We start from the raw sequence: 16,649 nt of genomic DNA on the forward strand, positions 1-16,649 counted from the left end.
CTCCTCTCTCTCTTCCCTCTCTCTCTCTTCCTCTCTCTCTTCCTCTCTCCCTCTCCTCTCTTCCTCTCTCTCTCTCTTCCTCTCTCTCTTCTCTTCCTCTCTCTTCCCTCTCTTCTCTTCCTCTCTCTCTCTTCTTCTCTCTCTCTCTCTCTCCACTTTCTCTTCTCCTCTCTCCTCTCTCTCTCTCTTCCTCTCTCTCTTCTCTCCTCTCTTCCCTCTCTCTCTCTCTCCCTCTCTCTCTCTTTCCTCTCTCTCTCTCTTCCTCTCTCTCTTCCTCTCTCTCTCTCTTCCTCTTCCCTCTCTTCCCCTCTCTCTCTCTCTTCCCCTCTCTCTCTCTTCCTCTCTCTCTTCTCTCTCTCTCCTCTCTCTCTTCTCTCTCTCTCTCTTCCACTCTCTCTCTCTTCCTCTCTCTCTCTCTTCCTCTCTCTCTCTTCCTCTCTCTCTTCCCCTCTCTCTCTTCCTCTCTCTCTCTCCCTCTCTCTCTCTTCCTCTCTCTCTCTCTTCCACCTCTCTCTCTCTTCCTCTCCTCTCTCTTCCCCTCTCTCTCTTCCTCTCTCTCTCTCTCTTCCTCTCCTCTCTCTTCTTCCTCTCTCTCTCTTCTCCTCTCTCTCTTTCTCTCTCTTCTCTCTTTCCTTTCTCTTCTTCTTCCTCTCTCTCTCTCTCTCCTCTCTCTCCTCTCTCTCTCTCTTCCTCTCTCTCTCTCTTCCTCTTCCCTCTCTCTCTTCCTCTCCTCCTCTCTTCCACCTCTCTCCTCTTCCTCTCTCTCACTTTCCTCTCTCTCTCCCTTTTCCTCTCTCTCTTTCCTCTCTCTCTCTCTCCTCTTCCCCTCTCTCTTCCCCTCTCTCCTCTCTTCTCTCTCTTCCCCCTCTCTCTCTCTTCCTCTCTCTTCTTTCCCCTCTCTCTCCTTCTCCTTCCACTCTCCTCTCTCTTCCTCTCTCTCTCGTCTCTCTTCTTCCTCTTCCTCTCTCTCTTCCTTTCTCTCTCTTCCTCTCTCTCTCTTCTCTCTCTTCCTCCTCTCTCTCTCTTCCTCTCCTCTCTCTCTCTCCCTCTCTCTTCCCCTCTCTCTCTTCCACTCTCTCTCTCTTCCACTCTCTCTCTCTTCCACTCTCTCTCTCTTCTCTCTCTCTTCCACTCTCTCTCTCCTCTCTCTCTTCCTCTCTCTCCTCTCTCTCTTCCCCTCTCTCTCTTCCTCTCTCTCTCTCTCTTCCTCTCTCTCTTCCCCTCTCTTCCCCTCTCTCTCTTCACCTCTCTTCCCCTCTCTCTCTTCCTCTTTCTCTCTTCCCCTCTCTCTCTCTTCTGCTCTCTCTTTCTCTTCCACTCTCTCTCTCTTACAACCCCCCGTCTCTTCTTCTCTCTCTCTCTTCCACCCTCTCTCTCTTTCTTCCTCTCTCTCTCTTCCCCTCTGTCTCTCTCTTCCTCTCTCTCTCTCTCTCTCTCTTCCACTCTCTCTCTTCCCCCCTCTCTCTCTTCCTCTCTCTCTTCCCCCCTCTCTCTCTTCCTCTCTCTCTTCCACTCTCTCTCTTCCACTCTCTCTCTCTCTTCCACTCTCTCTCTCTCTTCCACTCTCTCTCTCTCTTCCCCTTTGTCTCTCTCTTTCTTTCTCTCTTTCCGCTCTCTCTCTGACTGACAGAGAATCAGATTCCTTGCGTGAGACCATGGCATTAGGTCCAGTTGATTGTGATATAAAATTTCTCTATTTTCCTTTAAATGAATCCCTCATTCAGCCAGACCAATGGAGCTGCTCTATGGGGACAGCTAAGGTTACAGTCCTGGATTTACATTCACGCTTCAAAACATGCAGCTCTTTTGGCATATTTTCCACCACAGAAGATTCCTGGTTTAGTGTTCCATCAGGTGACTGCTCATTTACTCAGAACTCATTGGTAGTTTTAACCCAGAGGAAACTTCTCAACATAACACACATAACTGTACTGTACTGCAGTTCTGATAAATGTAAGCTACAAGAAATCGTAATGAAAGCTTAATGTAAGAAATACAGAAAAAAACAAAGAAATGAAGACAGAAAGAAAACAAACAAACAAGAGAAAGAAAGAAAACAAGGAAAAAATAAAGAACAGAGCGATTTACATGGCTCTCTAGACCAAGGGGGTAGACTAGAGGATGAGTTTCTTAAACTGATCTAACTCCATTTGACATCCAGTAACATTAACCAAATGTCTTTGACTTGTTTTACATTCTAGCTATTTTTCCATTTGATTGACAAACTTTGGAGAATTTGAACCTGATCCTGTATGGAGTTAGGTAGATCCAATTGGATTTCAATACTTCACTTCTAAGGAGGACCCCACTGAACCAAAACCTCCTCTTAACTACTAACCAAACTTCTAAACTAAAACATGAAGCTGCAACCTGGACTCAGGGGTAGACGTAACATAGTAAATCCAGGACACTCCATTTCGTATGATATGTTAGGTTTCGTATGGTATGTATCAGTTTATGGATGTCCATCATTCATTTTGTATGATATGTTAAGAATTGCAATTCGTACAATATGTTAGAAATTTGCAAAACGTGTGATATGTTACTAATTACAATTTGTTGTGGCTAACGTTAGCTAGGTGGCCAACGCTAACATTAGCTAGGTGGCTAATTTTAGCTAGGCTAGGGGTCAGGGGTTAAGGTTTGGGTTAGGAGTTAGGTTAAAAGGGTTAGGCGGGGTATTCCCAAATTTTTGGACCCATGACCCATGAATTCTTGCGACCCCAACCATTTTTATTTGGGGCTATGGAAGTCAATTCAAAAACATTCTAACAGTATTTCTGATTGTCTTCTCAACTCACCATCACATACTTTTAATGTGGGTCTATGACAGTCAATTGAAAATTAGTCTGACATAATGTCTCTTATCTCACCACCACTAATGAGATGGGTGGGGCTTGATGCATGTTGCGTCGGAGCTTCTCAAAGTCAGGGGGCATGGTCGACAGTATCTCTGCTGTCACATCCAACCTGGATTGATATTTGGTTTTAATGCAGATGAGAGCACTGAATTTAGCTTCACACAGATGTGCTTTCAAGACACCTGGGAACTCAGAAAAATACAAGGTCAAATCATGACATCAGGAACCTTTAGGTCGGAAAGTCTGAGCTTTAGAAAGAGCCCCGAGTTCTTGAGTTAGAATTTAGAGTCTGATAACTGTTAAAAATGATTTTTCCCATTCGGAGATTGTTTCTTTCCGAGTTCCCAGTTCCGAGTTCCCAGTTCCGAGTTCCCAGTTGTTCTGAATGCGACATTAATGCTCAGAGGGAGACGTCAGAAACCAAAACTACTCCGTAGAGACCCGTGAATGCGCTGTCTGCAGCATTCGGTCACATGACAGCTTAATCAGCTGTTCGATTTCACTTACCAGCATATAAACTGAGCCAGGATCACAGTCAAATGGATTAGGAAGTAGGTCCCAAAATTTGAGGTGAGCAGTCATCACTCGTGTGGGACACTTACTGATGCTGTTTCCTGTTATTTTATTTTCATTACACAGAGTCAACAAAGTCAGTTTTTTTTACATCCATTGAGAATGACAACAGTTCTTCTCTCAGTTAAAAAAATCTTTCCAACACTAGCCACCAAAGCCTCAGTGTAAATCCACAGTTTTGAGAACAGGCATGCGCGCCGTGAACTTTTTTGATGTAGTGTATCTCAGTTCTGTGCTCATCTCTTTTGCCGCCAGTTGCTCTCAGTGTATGATACAATGGCAGAGGGAGACACATTCAAAACTAGAGTGCAGAAGCCTGCCTGCCGTCCCGCCATTGATGGAGCCCCATCTGTGCAAAAGCCCACCGTTCGACCCCATGGAATCTGTTTTTCATCAATATAGCCATGCAGCACACTGAACATCCCCCGTGCCTTTTCATGCTCAGGTATCGTGAGACAGAACAATATGTCCTCGTGAATAGCATCCCTCGACATGGATAGTAAACAAAAGTCAATGCATCTCGGCCCTCACAGCTAAAGTCCATTTGGTGAGTATAAGCTGAGGAGTTTTTGAGTCGTTCAATCAAAGCATGAATTCTTTGTTTAACAGTGTTATCTGAAAAAAGCTATTGATGTCAGTTTCTTGTGCCTCTGCTTCCCCACACATTGTTTTCACCATATCAATTGCGGACAGTAATATAAAAGTCTCTGCAATAGTGTGAGGTTTCATAGCGTTCTGGGCGTAAACATTCACTGTGGGAATGATTCAAGTGCAACAGTCAAGTGCGGCCATTCCCATGATCTAAGGGCGCTATCTTGTTGAATTTGATCTTTCAGATTTGAATAGTTTAAATGTTTAAGGTTAACCACATTACAATGCTTTTGAGACACGAAGAGGCTATTATAATGTTACACTACAGGTCAAAAGTTTGGACACACCTACTCATTCAAGGGTTTTTCTTTATTTTTACTATAATCTACATGGTAGAATAATAGTGATGTCATCAAAACTATGAAATAACACATATGGAATCATGTAGTAACCAAAAAAGTGTATTTGAGATTCTTCAAGGTAGCCACCCTTTGCCTTGATGACAGCTTTGCACACTCTTGGCATTCTCTCAATCAGCTTCATGAGGTAGTCACCTGGAATGCATTTCAATTAACAGGTGTGCCTTGTTAAAAGTTCATTTGTGGAATTTCTTTCCTTCTTAATGGCTTTCTTAGGGCTATGCCCCTTTTTTCTCCACTTCCTGTCATGCCCAAAGTAAACTGCCTGTAGCTCAGGACCTGAAGCCAGGATATGCATATAATTAGTACCATTGGAAAGAAAACTCTTTGATGTTTGTAGAAATGTTAAAATAATGTAGGAAAATAGAAATGCAAGAGTAAGGTCATATTGAAAATGAGATCCCTGGATGCAATTCCTATGGCTTCCACAGGCTTCCACATGGTGTCAGCTGTCAATGTTCAGGGTTTCAGGCTTGTAACTTCAAAAACGAATAAGAAATATCAGTTTTAGCAAAAGGACACAGTCTTGGAAATTTGTGTTTGTTAATTATAGTTTGATTACATTTTAGGGTATCTGAGGGGTAAATAGAAACGTATTTTGACTTGTTGAAACAAAGTTTAGGGGTCGATTTTCGGATTCCTTTTTCTGCATGTTGAACGAGTGGATTACTCAAATTGATGGCGCCAACTAAACTGACATTTGGGATATAAAGAAGGATTTTATCTAACAAAACGACACTACATGTAATAGCTGGGACCCTTTGGATGACAAATCAGAGGAAGATTTTTAAAAAGTAAGTGAATATTTAATCGTTATTTGTGAATGTATGAAACCTGTGCCGGTGGAAAAATATTTTGATGTGGGGCGCCGTCCTCAAACAATTGCATGGCATGTTTTTGCTGTAATAGCTACTGTAAATCGGACAGTGCAGTTAGATTAACAAAAATGTAAGCTTTCAGCCGATATGACACTTATATGTACATAAATGTTTAAAATCCATAATATTTATGATTATTTATTTGAATTGGGCGCCCTCCAGTTTCACCGGAAATTGTCCCGCTAGCTAAGACGTTTTAATGCCTTTTAGCCAATCAGTTGTGTTGTGACAAGGTAGGGGTGGTATACAGAAGATAACTCTATTTGGTAAAAGACCAAGTCCATATTATGGCAAGAACAGCTCAAAAAAACAAAGAGAAATGACAGTCCATCATGACTTTAAGACATGAAGTTCAGTCAATCCAGAACATTTCAAGAACTTTGAAAGTTTCTTCAAGTGCAGTTGCAAAAACCATGAAGCGCTATGATGAAACTGGCTCTCATGAGGACCAACACAGGAAAGGAAGACCCAGAGTTACCTTTGCTGCAGAGGATAAGTTCATTAGAGTTAACTGCACCTCAGATTGCAGCCCAAATAAACGCTTCACAGAGTTCTGGTACTAGCCACATCTTAACATCAACTGTTCAGAGGAGACTGTGTGAATCAGGCCTTCATGGTCGAAGTGCTGTAAAGAAACCAGTACTAAAGGACACCAATAATAAGAAGAGACTTGCTTGGGCCAAGAAACACAACCAATGGGCATTAGACCAGTGGAAATCTGTCCTTTGGTCTGATCAGTCCAAAGTTGCGATTTTTGGTACCAACTGTTGTCTTTGTGAGACGCAGAGTAGGTGAACGGATGATTTCTGCATGTGTGGTTCCCACCTGAAGCATGGAGGAGAAGGTGTGATGGTGTGGGGGTGCTTTGCTGGTGACACTGTCAGGGATTAATTTAGAATTCAAGGCACACTTAACCAGCATGGCTATCACAGCATTCTGCAGAGATACGCCATCCCATCTGGTTTGTGCTTAGCGGGACTATCATTTGTTTTTCAACAGGACAATGACCCAAAACACCTCCAGGCTGTGTAAGGGCTATTTAACCAAGGAGAGTGATGGAGTGCTGCATCAGATAACCTGTGCTCTACAATCACCCAACCTCAACCCAATTGAGATGGTTTGGGATGACTTGGACCGCAGAGTGAAGGAAAAACAGAAAACAAGTGCTCAGCATATGTGGGAACTTCTTCAAGACTGTTGGAAAAAGAAGCAGATTGAGAGAATGCCAAGAGTGTGCAAAGCTGTCATCCAGGCAAATGGTTGCTACTTTGAAGAATCTAAAATGTAAAATATATTTGTATTTGTTTAACACTTTTGGTTACTACATGATTCCATGTGTTATTTCATAGTTTTGATGTCTTCACTATTATTCTGCAATGTAGAAAATAGTAAAAATAAAGAAAAACCCTTGAATGAGTAGGGGGGTGTCCATACGTTTGACTGGTACTGTGTATATTTATATATTTATTTTCATCCGGATTTTGGAAATTCTCCCGACCCCTAGTTTGGGGACCGCCCGCTGGTTTAGGGGAAGGGTTAGCTAACATGCTAAGTAATTGTAAAGTATTTAAAAAGTATTAAGTAGTTGCAAAGTTTCTAATTAGCTAAAATGCAAAAGTTGTCCGTGATGAGATACAAACACGCAACCTTTGGTTGCTAAACGTCAGCGTTATACGTCCATCCATCCACCCTACTTTTGTTTTTGCATTAAGTAAACTTCTGTCTTATGTAACCATACCAAACGCAACATATCATACTAAAGAGTGTCGGATTTACATTTACTATGTTTGGTCTAGTTTCGTCTAACCTCTTACTCTAACCATGAACCTATATCCTAATCTTAGACATAACCCCAGATGTAGATTCAGAGCAGATAGTACATGTACTATCTCAACAGGTCTTGTGAAATAGCTGATGTTGTCGTTTCTAGCGTGGCCATCTAGTGATTTCCATATCTCCCCCTCCTCCTTCCTCCACTTACAAGGGCTCTGATGGCAGCCATGTTTACTCTGTCAGAGCAAATCAGAGACGAGGCCAGGAGCGTGCTCTGAGGACAGACACTGATAGTGGATGGGTAAGGGGAGAGAGAGAGAGAGAGAGAGAGAGAGAGAGAGAGAGAGAGAGAGAGAGAGAGAGAGAGAGAGAGAGAGAGAGAGAGAGAGAGAGAGAGAGAGAGAGAGTAATGCAGGCAGTTACATAAGGGTGTTGTGGGAACAGAGTCTCCTGAGAAAGAGTGATGAGGGAGAAGGAAGAGAAAAGAAAACAAACAGTGGAAACATGCTAACTAACCAGTATCAGCAGAGTCTGGATGCAAGCCAGTCAGTGTTAAAGTGGTCAGTGTTAAAGTGGTCAGTGTTAAAGTGGTCAGTGTTAAAGTTGGTCAGTGTTAAAGTGGTCAGTGTTAAAGTGGTCAGTGTTAAAGTTGGTCAGTGTTAAAGTTGGTCAGTGTTAAAGTTGGTCAGTGTTAAAGTGGTCAGTCTTAAAGTGGTCAGTGTTAAAGTTGGTCAGTGTTAAAGTTGGTCAGTGTTAAAGTTGGTCAGTGTTAAAGTCGCTCAAAGTTGGTCAGTGTCGAAGTTGATCAGTGTTAAAGTTGGTCAGTGTTAAAGTTGGTCAGTGTTAAAGTGGCTGAAAGTTGGTCAGGGTTAAATCAAATCAAATCACATGTTATTTGTCACTTTCACTTACAGTGAAATACTTACTTACAAGCCCTTAACCAACAATGCAATTTTAAGAAAATACGTGTTAAGTAAAAAATATATAAGTAAAAAATAAGAAAGAAAAGTAACAAATAATTAGAGAGCAGCAGTAGATAACAATAGCGAGGCTATATACAGGGGGTACAGAGTCAATGTGCGGGGGCACCGGTTAGTCGAGGTAATTGAGGTAATATGTACGTGTAGAGTTAAAGTGACTATGCATAGATAATAAACAGAGAATAGCAGCAGCGTAAAAGAGGGAATGGGGGGACAATGCAAATAGTCTGGGTAGCCATTTGATTAGCTGTTCAGGAGTCTTATGGCTTGGGGGTAGAAGCTGTTTAGAAGCCTTTTGGACCTATACTTGGCGCTCCGGTACCGCTTGTCGTGCGGTAGCAGAGAGAACAGTCTATGACTAGGTGGCTGGAGTCTTTGACCATTTTTAGGGCCTTCCTCTGACACTGCCTGGTATAGGGGTCCTGGATGGCAGGAAGCTTGGTCCCAGTGATGTACTGGGCCGTACGCACTACCCTCTGTAATGCTTTGCGGTCGAAGGCCAAGCAGTTGCCATACCAGGCAGTGATGCAACCAGTCAGGATGCTCTCGATGGTGCAGCTGTTTAACTTTTTGAGGATCTGAGGACCCATGCCAAACCTTTTAAGTCTCCTGAGTGGGAATAGGTTTTGTCGTGCCCTCTTCACGACTGTCTTGGTGTGCTTGGACCATGATAGTTTTTTGGTGATGTGGACACCAAGGAACTTGAAACTCTCAACCTGCTCCACTACAGTGACGTCGATGTTAATGGGGGCCTGTTTAGTCCTCCTTTTCCTGTAGTCCACAGTCAACTCCTTTGTCTTGATCACGTTTAGGGAGAGGTTGTTGTCCTGGCACCTCACGGCCAGGTCTCTGACCTGATCCCTATAGGCTGTCTCATCGTTGTCGGTGATCAGGCCTACCACTGTTGTGTCATCTGCAAACTTAATGATAGTGTTGGAGTCGTGCCTGGCCATGCAGTCATGAGTGAACCTTGGAGTACAGGAGGGGACTGAGCACGCACCCCTGAGGGGTCCCCCTGTTGAGGATCAGTGTGGCGGATGTGTTGTTACCTACCCTTACCACCTGGGGGCGGCCCGTCAGGAAGTCCAGGATCCAGTTGCAGAGGGAGGCGTTTAGTCCCAGGGTCCTTAGCTTAATGATGAGGTTTGAGGGCACTATGGTGTTGAACTCTGAGCTGTAGTCAATGAATAGCATTCTCACATAGGTGTTTCTTTTGTCCAAGTGTGGAAGGGCAGTGTGGAGTGCAATAGAGATTGCATCATCTGTGGATCTGTTGGGGCGGTATGCAAATTGGAGTGGGTCTAGGGTTTCTGGGATAATGGTGTTGATGTGGGCCATGACCAGCCTTTCAAAGCACTTCATGTCTACAGACGTGAATGCTACGGGTCGGTAGTCATTTAGGCAGGTTACCTTCGTGTTCTTGGGCACAGAGATTATGGTGGTCTGCTTGAAACATGATGGTATTACAGACTCAGACAGGGAAAGGATGAAAATGTCAGTGAAGACACTTGCCAGTTGGTCAGCGCATGCTCAGAGTACACGTCCTGGTAATCCGTCTGGCCCTGTGGCCTTGTGAATGTTGACCTGTCTAAAGGTCTTACTCACATCGGCTATGGAGTGCTTGCTCACACAGTCGTCCGGAACAGCTGATGCTCTCATGCATGTTTCATTGTTACTTGCCTCGAAGCCAGCATAGAAGTTGTGCTTCCCTTTGTAGTCTGTAATAGTTTGAAAGCCCTACCACACACTGTAGTTGAAAGTTGAAAATTGGTCAGCGTCAAAGTGGTCAGTGTTAAAGTCGTTGAAAGTTAGTCAGTGTTAAAGTTGGTCATTGTTAAAGTTGGTGGGTTTTAAAGTCGCTGAAAGTTGGTCAGTGTTAAAGTAGTTGAAAGTTGGTCAGTGTTAAAGTAGTTGAAAGTTTGTCAGTGTTAAAAATTGGTCAGTGTTAAAATCGCTAAAAGTTGCTCAGTGTTAAAGTCGCTGGGTGTGAAAGTCACTGAAAATTGGTCAGTGTTAAAGTGGTCACTGTTGAAGTCGTTGAAAGTTGGTCAGTGTTAAAGTCACTGAAAGTTGGTCAGTGTTAAAGTGGTCACTGTTGAAGTCGTTGAAAGTTGGTCAGTGTTAAAGTCACTGAAAGTTGGTCCGTTTTAAAGTGGTCACTGTTGAAGTCGTTGAAAGTTGGTCAGTGTTAGTCGTTGAAAGTTGGTCCGTTTTAAAGTGGTCAGTGTGATGTATTGTTGTCTCTACCTTCTTGCCCTTTGTGCTGTTGTCTGTGCTCAATAATGTTTGTACCCTGTTTTGTGCTGCTACCATGTTGTGCTGCTGCCATGTTGTGTTGCTACCATGTTGTGTTGCTACCATGCTGTGTTGTCATGTGTTGCTGCCATGCTATGTTGTTGTCTTAGGTCTCTCTTTATGTAGTGTTGTTGTCTCTCATGTCGTGATGTGTTTTGTCCTATAACAACACTTCATTTCTCTGACCAGTCCTGAACTACCTCTACATTTAAATGTTTAATCCCAGCCCCTAAAAAAAGTCGGTCAGCATGTCACGTCTACTCCTGCTCCTCCCCTCTGGCGTTCATCATTACGCACACCTGTGAGTCATTATGATTCACACCTGGACTCCATTACCTTCATCATTTCCTCCCCTTTATGTCACGTTTCACCATGTTCACTCACCAGTTGGTATTGTTGTTGTGTATCGGCGTTCTGCTTTATGTTAGTGTCGTGTTCTTGGTTTTGTTAAAACGTTTCACCTGCACCCGACTCACTGCCCCATTACACAGCGTTAAAGTCGCTGAAAGTTGGTCAGTGTTGGTCAATGTTACCTGTCTGTTGTAGATAAAATACTTAAAGCCAAAATAGTAGTGTATATATTTTATCTCCAAATGAATTACACTTGTCACCAAAAGTAACATTTGGTACATAAGGCAGACAAAGTTGTATTGTTTAACACAGAAGCTTGGATAATCATCAAGTGGCAGAATAATATGGCAATGGTGATCGCTACTATCTTTTACCATTTGGTATATGGTCAGCGTTAAAGTTAGTCGATGTTAATTGAAAGTTGGTCAGTCTTAAAGTATAATATGGTGATCACTATCTTAAGCATTTTTTATATAGTCTGAGTACACATTTGCCCTAGTTAATATTATAGGATTAAGACAACAGTTAAGGCAACACACAAAACAAAAGGAAAGCAATTTGATTACATACAGCTGAGATGCAAGTCATTTCACATAACAGAACGTTTGCAAACGTATGTGTATGAACATTATTTACCTGTTTCTCTGACCTGTCCTGAACAACACTTCACTTCTCTAACCTGTCCTAAACAACACTTCTCTGACCTGTCCTGAACAACACTTCACTTCTCTAACCTGTCCTAAACAACACTTCTCTGACCTGTCCCGAACAACACTTCACTTCTCCAACCTGTCCTAAACAACACTTCTCTGACCAGTCTTGAACAACACTTCACTTCTCTAACCTGTCCTAAACAACACTTCTCTAACCTGTCCTAAACAACACTTCTCTGACCTGTCCTGAACAACACTTCACTTATCTAACCTGTCCTAAACAACACTTCTCTGACCTGTCCCAAACAACACTTCACTTCCCTAACCTGTCATAAACCACACTTCTCTGACCTGTCCCGAACAACACTTCACTTCTCTAAACTGTCCTAAACAACACTTCTCTGACCTGTCCTGAACAACACTTCACTTCTCTAACCTGTCCTAAACAACACTTCTCTGACCTGTTCCGAACAACACTTCACTTCTCTGGACCGAGCCAGTTGGAGTAGAACTAGGTTACCTCTTGTCGCTGATCTAGGATCTGCTTTGACATCCCTACTTATGGTTAATGTTGGAATTTGGGGGAGTGGAGGCTGATCCTATATCTGTACTAAAGAGGCAACTTCAAGCCAGCCAGCACCAGCTACTCTCTGGTTGACCATAACAAACAAAAAACAACAGTGAATGAAAAATCAATGACAAATAATCTAAATTAATCACATCCAAGATAAATTATTCAATCTCATTCTCAGCCCTGAAGACAATGGTTACTGCATTTCCCATTTGTTTGGCAACACTAGGATAGAGGGCGAAATTATATCAATGTGGAACATTTTCTAGTCTATCTTTTCAATGCACAAAGCCAGTCATATTGACACGTCATTACTTTAGTATCCTATTAGGCTCTTTTAAGGGCTGGATGAGTGAGACACACAAAGCAACATATTCTAAAGTGTTTCAGATATTATTTAGAAGTATATAGTCAATAATTTGTCAAAACTGACCAAATGCAAACAATATGTGACAAAAAGAGCTACACAATGGTTATTTTCTACACCTCCTCTGCTCACCAGGGTTCCAATATAACATATCAAACTACCCCTCCTCTGCTCACCAGGGTTCCAATATAACATATCAAACTACCCCTCCTCTGCTCACCAGGGTTCCAATATAACATATCAAACTACCCCTCCTCTGCTCACCAGGGTTCCAATATAACATATATCAAAATACAGTGCGGATCTGGGCTGGTGTCTTCAAAACAGCTTCGTGCTACTTTTATAAAAATCTCAAAATTATCACCAAATGTACAAATTGTTTACTTAGTGAACAGCTAGAAACCTGTCCAACCATTCATAACCTCCAGTATTCATATATAGTATGTTACACATTTAATGTTATACATACTTATCATATAAGTCAATGACACGTTAAGCATGATTTGTTGGGTCATTTTAAATGGTTACACATGTAAAGCAACCATAATGTAATAAAGCCAACGGTTGACTATATAAGTGCTATATGTGATCTCTAACATATTGGGACAAACAGTCTATGGCTCAGGCACAAGCAGCAGGCAGGCTGTTTCCTGGTAGGGCTACAGGCTAGTCAGCTAAAGCTTGAACAGAAACAATAATATCAACACAATAGGATGTCTTTGAAGACCAAAACAATATGACACCAAACAAGTTAAAAACAAACAAACATGATGAAGCATGAACACAATGCACTCCTTTTGATGCTTCGTATCAACATGGACACTCACTCATACTGCAGTATTTGGGTTTAAAAAATGTTTTAAAAGCCTTTGCAACTTCCAAAAAACATGACCTCCTGTCTGTCTTTAAAGCTAGAGGTTCAGCCATCTTGTTTCTTGGAATGGAAACAGACAAAAAAAAAAAAACATGATGAGAAGTGGACAAGAAACTCAAGTTGAGCGGACAGAATGGCCAGGCTCGTGTGGGAGAGAAAATGACCTGCTCAAACAGATGTTTTGTTGATAAATTCACTTTGTCATGTGGTGGGGAGAGTGATGTCCTTTGTATCGATGATGAAATGTCATATATGTAGACACATCCTCTGTCCATCTGAATGGACCCTCAGCTGTAGTCACTATGCCACTAACACACAGTCTGAACTAGGGCTGTGGCCGTCATGACATTTCCTCAGCCGGTGACTGTCAAGCAAATAACTGGCGGTCTCACGGTGATTGACCGTTAATTAACATAAACATACTTAGCATCTCCTGGCTTTCACACACAGCCTACAAGCCACTTACGCAGAATTTTGGAACTACATTTTAAAAAGTATAATAAATCAATGTAATATAGCCTACAGCTTCACAATAAATCCATTATTTATTTTAGACAGGTCTATAGAAACATCAAGAAAATGTAGTCTATTTCAGAAGAACAGAATAGCATACTCGTTGTCCTTATGTTAGGCCCTGATGTGGCTATGCCAAATAGCTGTGGGCTACACAAGTTCATTTAGCAGATAAGATTTACTTAGAATTCCGTGGCATTATTTTATAGTATGAAGAATACAATTGAACATAACTGAATAAAATGGAAAGGATATTTTCCCCAAACGATTTCTGAGGGAGTGCGCACGTGGCTATTCTGTGTTGAGCGGTTAACAAAGAAACTGGTCCTCCTATTTGCTTCATTTAGAGTTATGTAACTTTAGTTGTGATACAAACGCTGGGCTATATGTTTAGATTTTTATACATTCTAAGGCTACATGATTAGACTAATGATGATTTGAAAAAAGTTGTATGAAACATTGTTTTTTAAATTTTCTTCCTAATTTCATGGTATCCAATTGGCAGTTACAGTCTTGTCTCATCACTGCAACTCCCGTATGGACTCGGGAGAGGCGAAGGTCGAGAGCCGTGCGTCCTCCGAAACACAACCCAACCAAGCCAAGCCCCGCTGCTTCTTGACACAATGCACGCTTAACCCGGAAGCCAGCCGCACCAATGTGTTGGAGGAAACACTGTACACCTGGTCAGCGTGCACTGCGCCCGGCCCGCCACAGTGTGCAATGGGACGAGGACATCCCTGCCGGCCAAACCCTCCCCTAACCCGGATGACGCTGGGCCAATTGTGTGCCGCCCCATGGGTCTCCCGGTCGCGGCCGGCTGCGACAGAGCCTGGACTCGAACCCGGAATCTCTAGTGGCACAGCTAGCACTGCAATGCAGTGTCTTAGACCACTACGCCACTCGGGAGGCCCCTTCATTCATAATTTGATAAGCACTTGATAATATTCTCACCAGGCCTAGAATTTCCCGGCAGCACCCTCTTTTGTGTGGCCGTAATGCCCCCTAACAATATTCATGCCTTTTGCCCTTGGGCTGAATATAATAATTATAATTCCCTTCTCCCGGCTGCCAATCGCCGCTCTCCGAAGCATCTCTCAATCACATGGCTCTCTCAGATATATCAATTCTTATTAGCCAATGCCCGTCATGGTGATCGGGTCCTTCTCACAGGCATCTCAGCTCTGAAGTAGGCTACAAGTGAAGATAGACATATTGAGGACGCAAGTGCTTCCTTCTCATCAAATTCCCAGGCCCATATTGAACATGTTAGAAGAACTGTCCACATTGACTTTTCATCAGCCAACAAGATGAGTCGTCCTAACCAACAGCAAAACCACTAGCCTATGTCAATCTACTATCCCCCATAGTACAGAAGTTGACCTATTCTATTCTACCTATTCTATGTGAGAAAGAAATATTCAAAACATAGTCTGGGACAGTTGTGGGATGCGCTAGATTGAAAATTAAATGAATAAAACATTTTAAAAGCAATGAGGCTGATGCAACAGATCAGAAAGTTTAGCTTAAAATGTTGATAAACTATTAGGCTATTTCTTCACATTATAAGCACAGCAATGGACACACAGCAATACGCTATAAGCATGAATGTTCCAAAATGCAATCAATTAACAGGAAAACACCATTCTAAAAAGTGACCTCAAATGCGATTACGTATGTAATGCTTTATTATAAAAATGCATTTTATGGGGAAAATGATCTTCCTCAAACTTGAAACTCATGTGCCGCCTATGTATGCCAGTGCCGCCTATGTATTCCATGTATGCTCTACACCAGTTGTAAAGCGGATTAATGTTCTTAATTTTAAGAAGTTATTTGGCCACTTTAGTTGCTAGGCTACATGAGGTGTGTGACTATGATTTGAAAAAGTCAACAACAAAAAAGGAATGCGCTGTTTCTTGCCTTACAACACATGCTGGGCATCATTCACAAGTGAAAGGCTAATATTCAGACTATTCTTCATTTAATATTGTCTTTACATATACTAAATAATATATGTGTGAAATGAGTTTGGATTTAGAATGGACCATGATCATGCACCTGTCTCGAAACAGGAGCAGGGGAGAAGAATACATGTCATCTATGCACTTAAATAGCGAATGGAAGACGCTTTTACGTGGTTCATTTTCATGCCAGCCAGGTAAGCTATACTCCTGTTGTAAAGCGAAGCAATGTGCTTATTATTAGGAAAGTTGAAAAATAGAAAGCTGATGGGATCCTCCTCTTTTTAATAGAGACCATCACTCTGTTTTCTTACGAAATTCCATAGCTCATGGTCTCTCATGAAGTGTTTGATTTGATTTTCAATTACATTTGCATTGATGCCAGAGTGATTAGAGGGACAATAGAGTGCTGAGTGCCAAGCAGTTATGACCATCAGCAGCATCAGAGCTGGGAGAAGCCTAGTTAGCGTGACTAAACGGTCACATGGAAATTGACTGCGGTCATGACTAGTGACTGCCGGTGTGGCAGTAATACGGTCACCGTAACAGCCCTAGTCTGAACATTAAACCGGTGGCTGTCCATGGCTGGAAAGCAGCACCCTTCAACCGGACAAGGAAATTAAATGTAATATAGAATATTATCCAGCTCCAAGGAACAGTCTTCGACAGAGGTGCCGTTTTTTGTACAGTTGTATTCTTCCAGAAGATGTTGGTGGTTCCAAGGTAGGTCCTAGAGTCCAAAAGATGTTGGTGGTTCCATTGTGGAGATGGTTACTTGTATGTTCCTCTTAGTCCTAGAGAATCTAGGAGATGTTGCCAGTGAAGAGAAAAGGATCCGCATCACCATCAGGACCGGTAGGGACCTATGGAAGGACAGATGAGTTAAAGACAGATCACATTGGAGGGTCATTTTAGGTCACATTCCAGTATCTAAAGCTTGTATCAGAAGCTTGTTAAAACAGTAGTGAGATGACGTTTGGCACGGTCTC

The 16,649-nt window shown here is 42.3% G+C and overlaps 1 protein-coding gene and 1 long non-coding RNA gene across 3 annotated transcripts in view; both read right to left on the reverse strand.

Moving 5' to 3' along the window:
- Positions 1-10,937: 10,937 nt before the first annotated feature.
- Positions 10,938-13,626, reverse strand: LOC115149309 (uncharacterized). Of its 2 annotated transcripts, none has more exons than XR_003866836.1 (2): positions 11,836-13,626; positions 10,938-11,780 (listed from the first exon to the last, which is right to left on the reverse strand). It is a non-coding gene; the product is annotated as an uncharacterized LOC115149309 (long non-coding RNA). The 2 variants fall into 2 exon arrangements; XR_003866835.1 differs by having other exon boundaries at positions 11,811-13,626.
- Positions 13,627-16,337: 2,711 nt separating this feature from the next.
- The window catches only part of LOC115149310 (aryl hydrocarbon receptor), a 95,189-nt gene continuing 94,877 nt past the window's right edge, over positions 16,338-16,649 (reverse strand). The window contains exon 11 of the mRNA XM_029692063.1: positions 16,338-16,523. Within this exon, the coding sequence (XP_029547923.1) occupies positions 16,464-16,523 (60 nt within the window). The 3' untranslated portion in view covers positions 16,338-16,463. The remainder of the gene's footprint in view (positions 16,524-16,649) is intronic.

This window comes from Salmo trutta, chromosome 15 (genome assembly GCF_901001165.1).
Source record: "Salmo trutta chromosome 15, fSalTru1.1, whole genome shotgun sequence".
Classification (NCBI taxonomy): Eukaryota; Metazoa; Chordata; class Actinopteri; order Salmoniformes; family Salmonidae; genus Salmo; species Salmo trutta.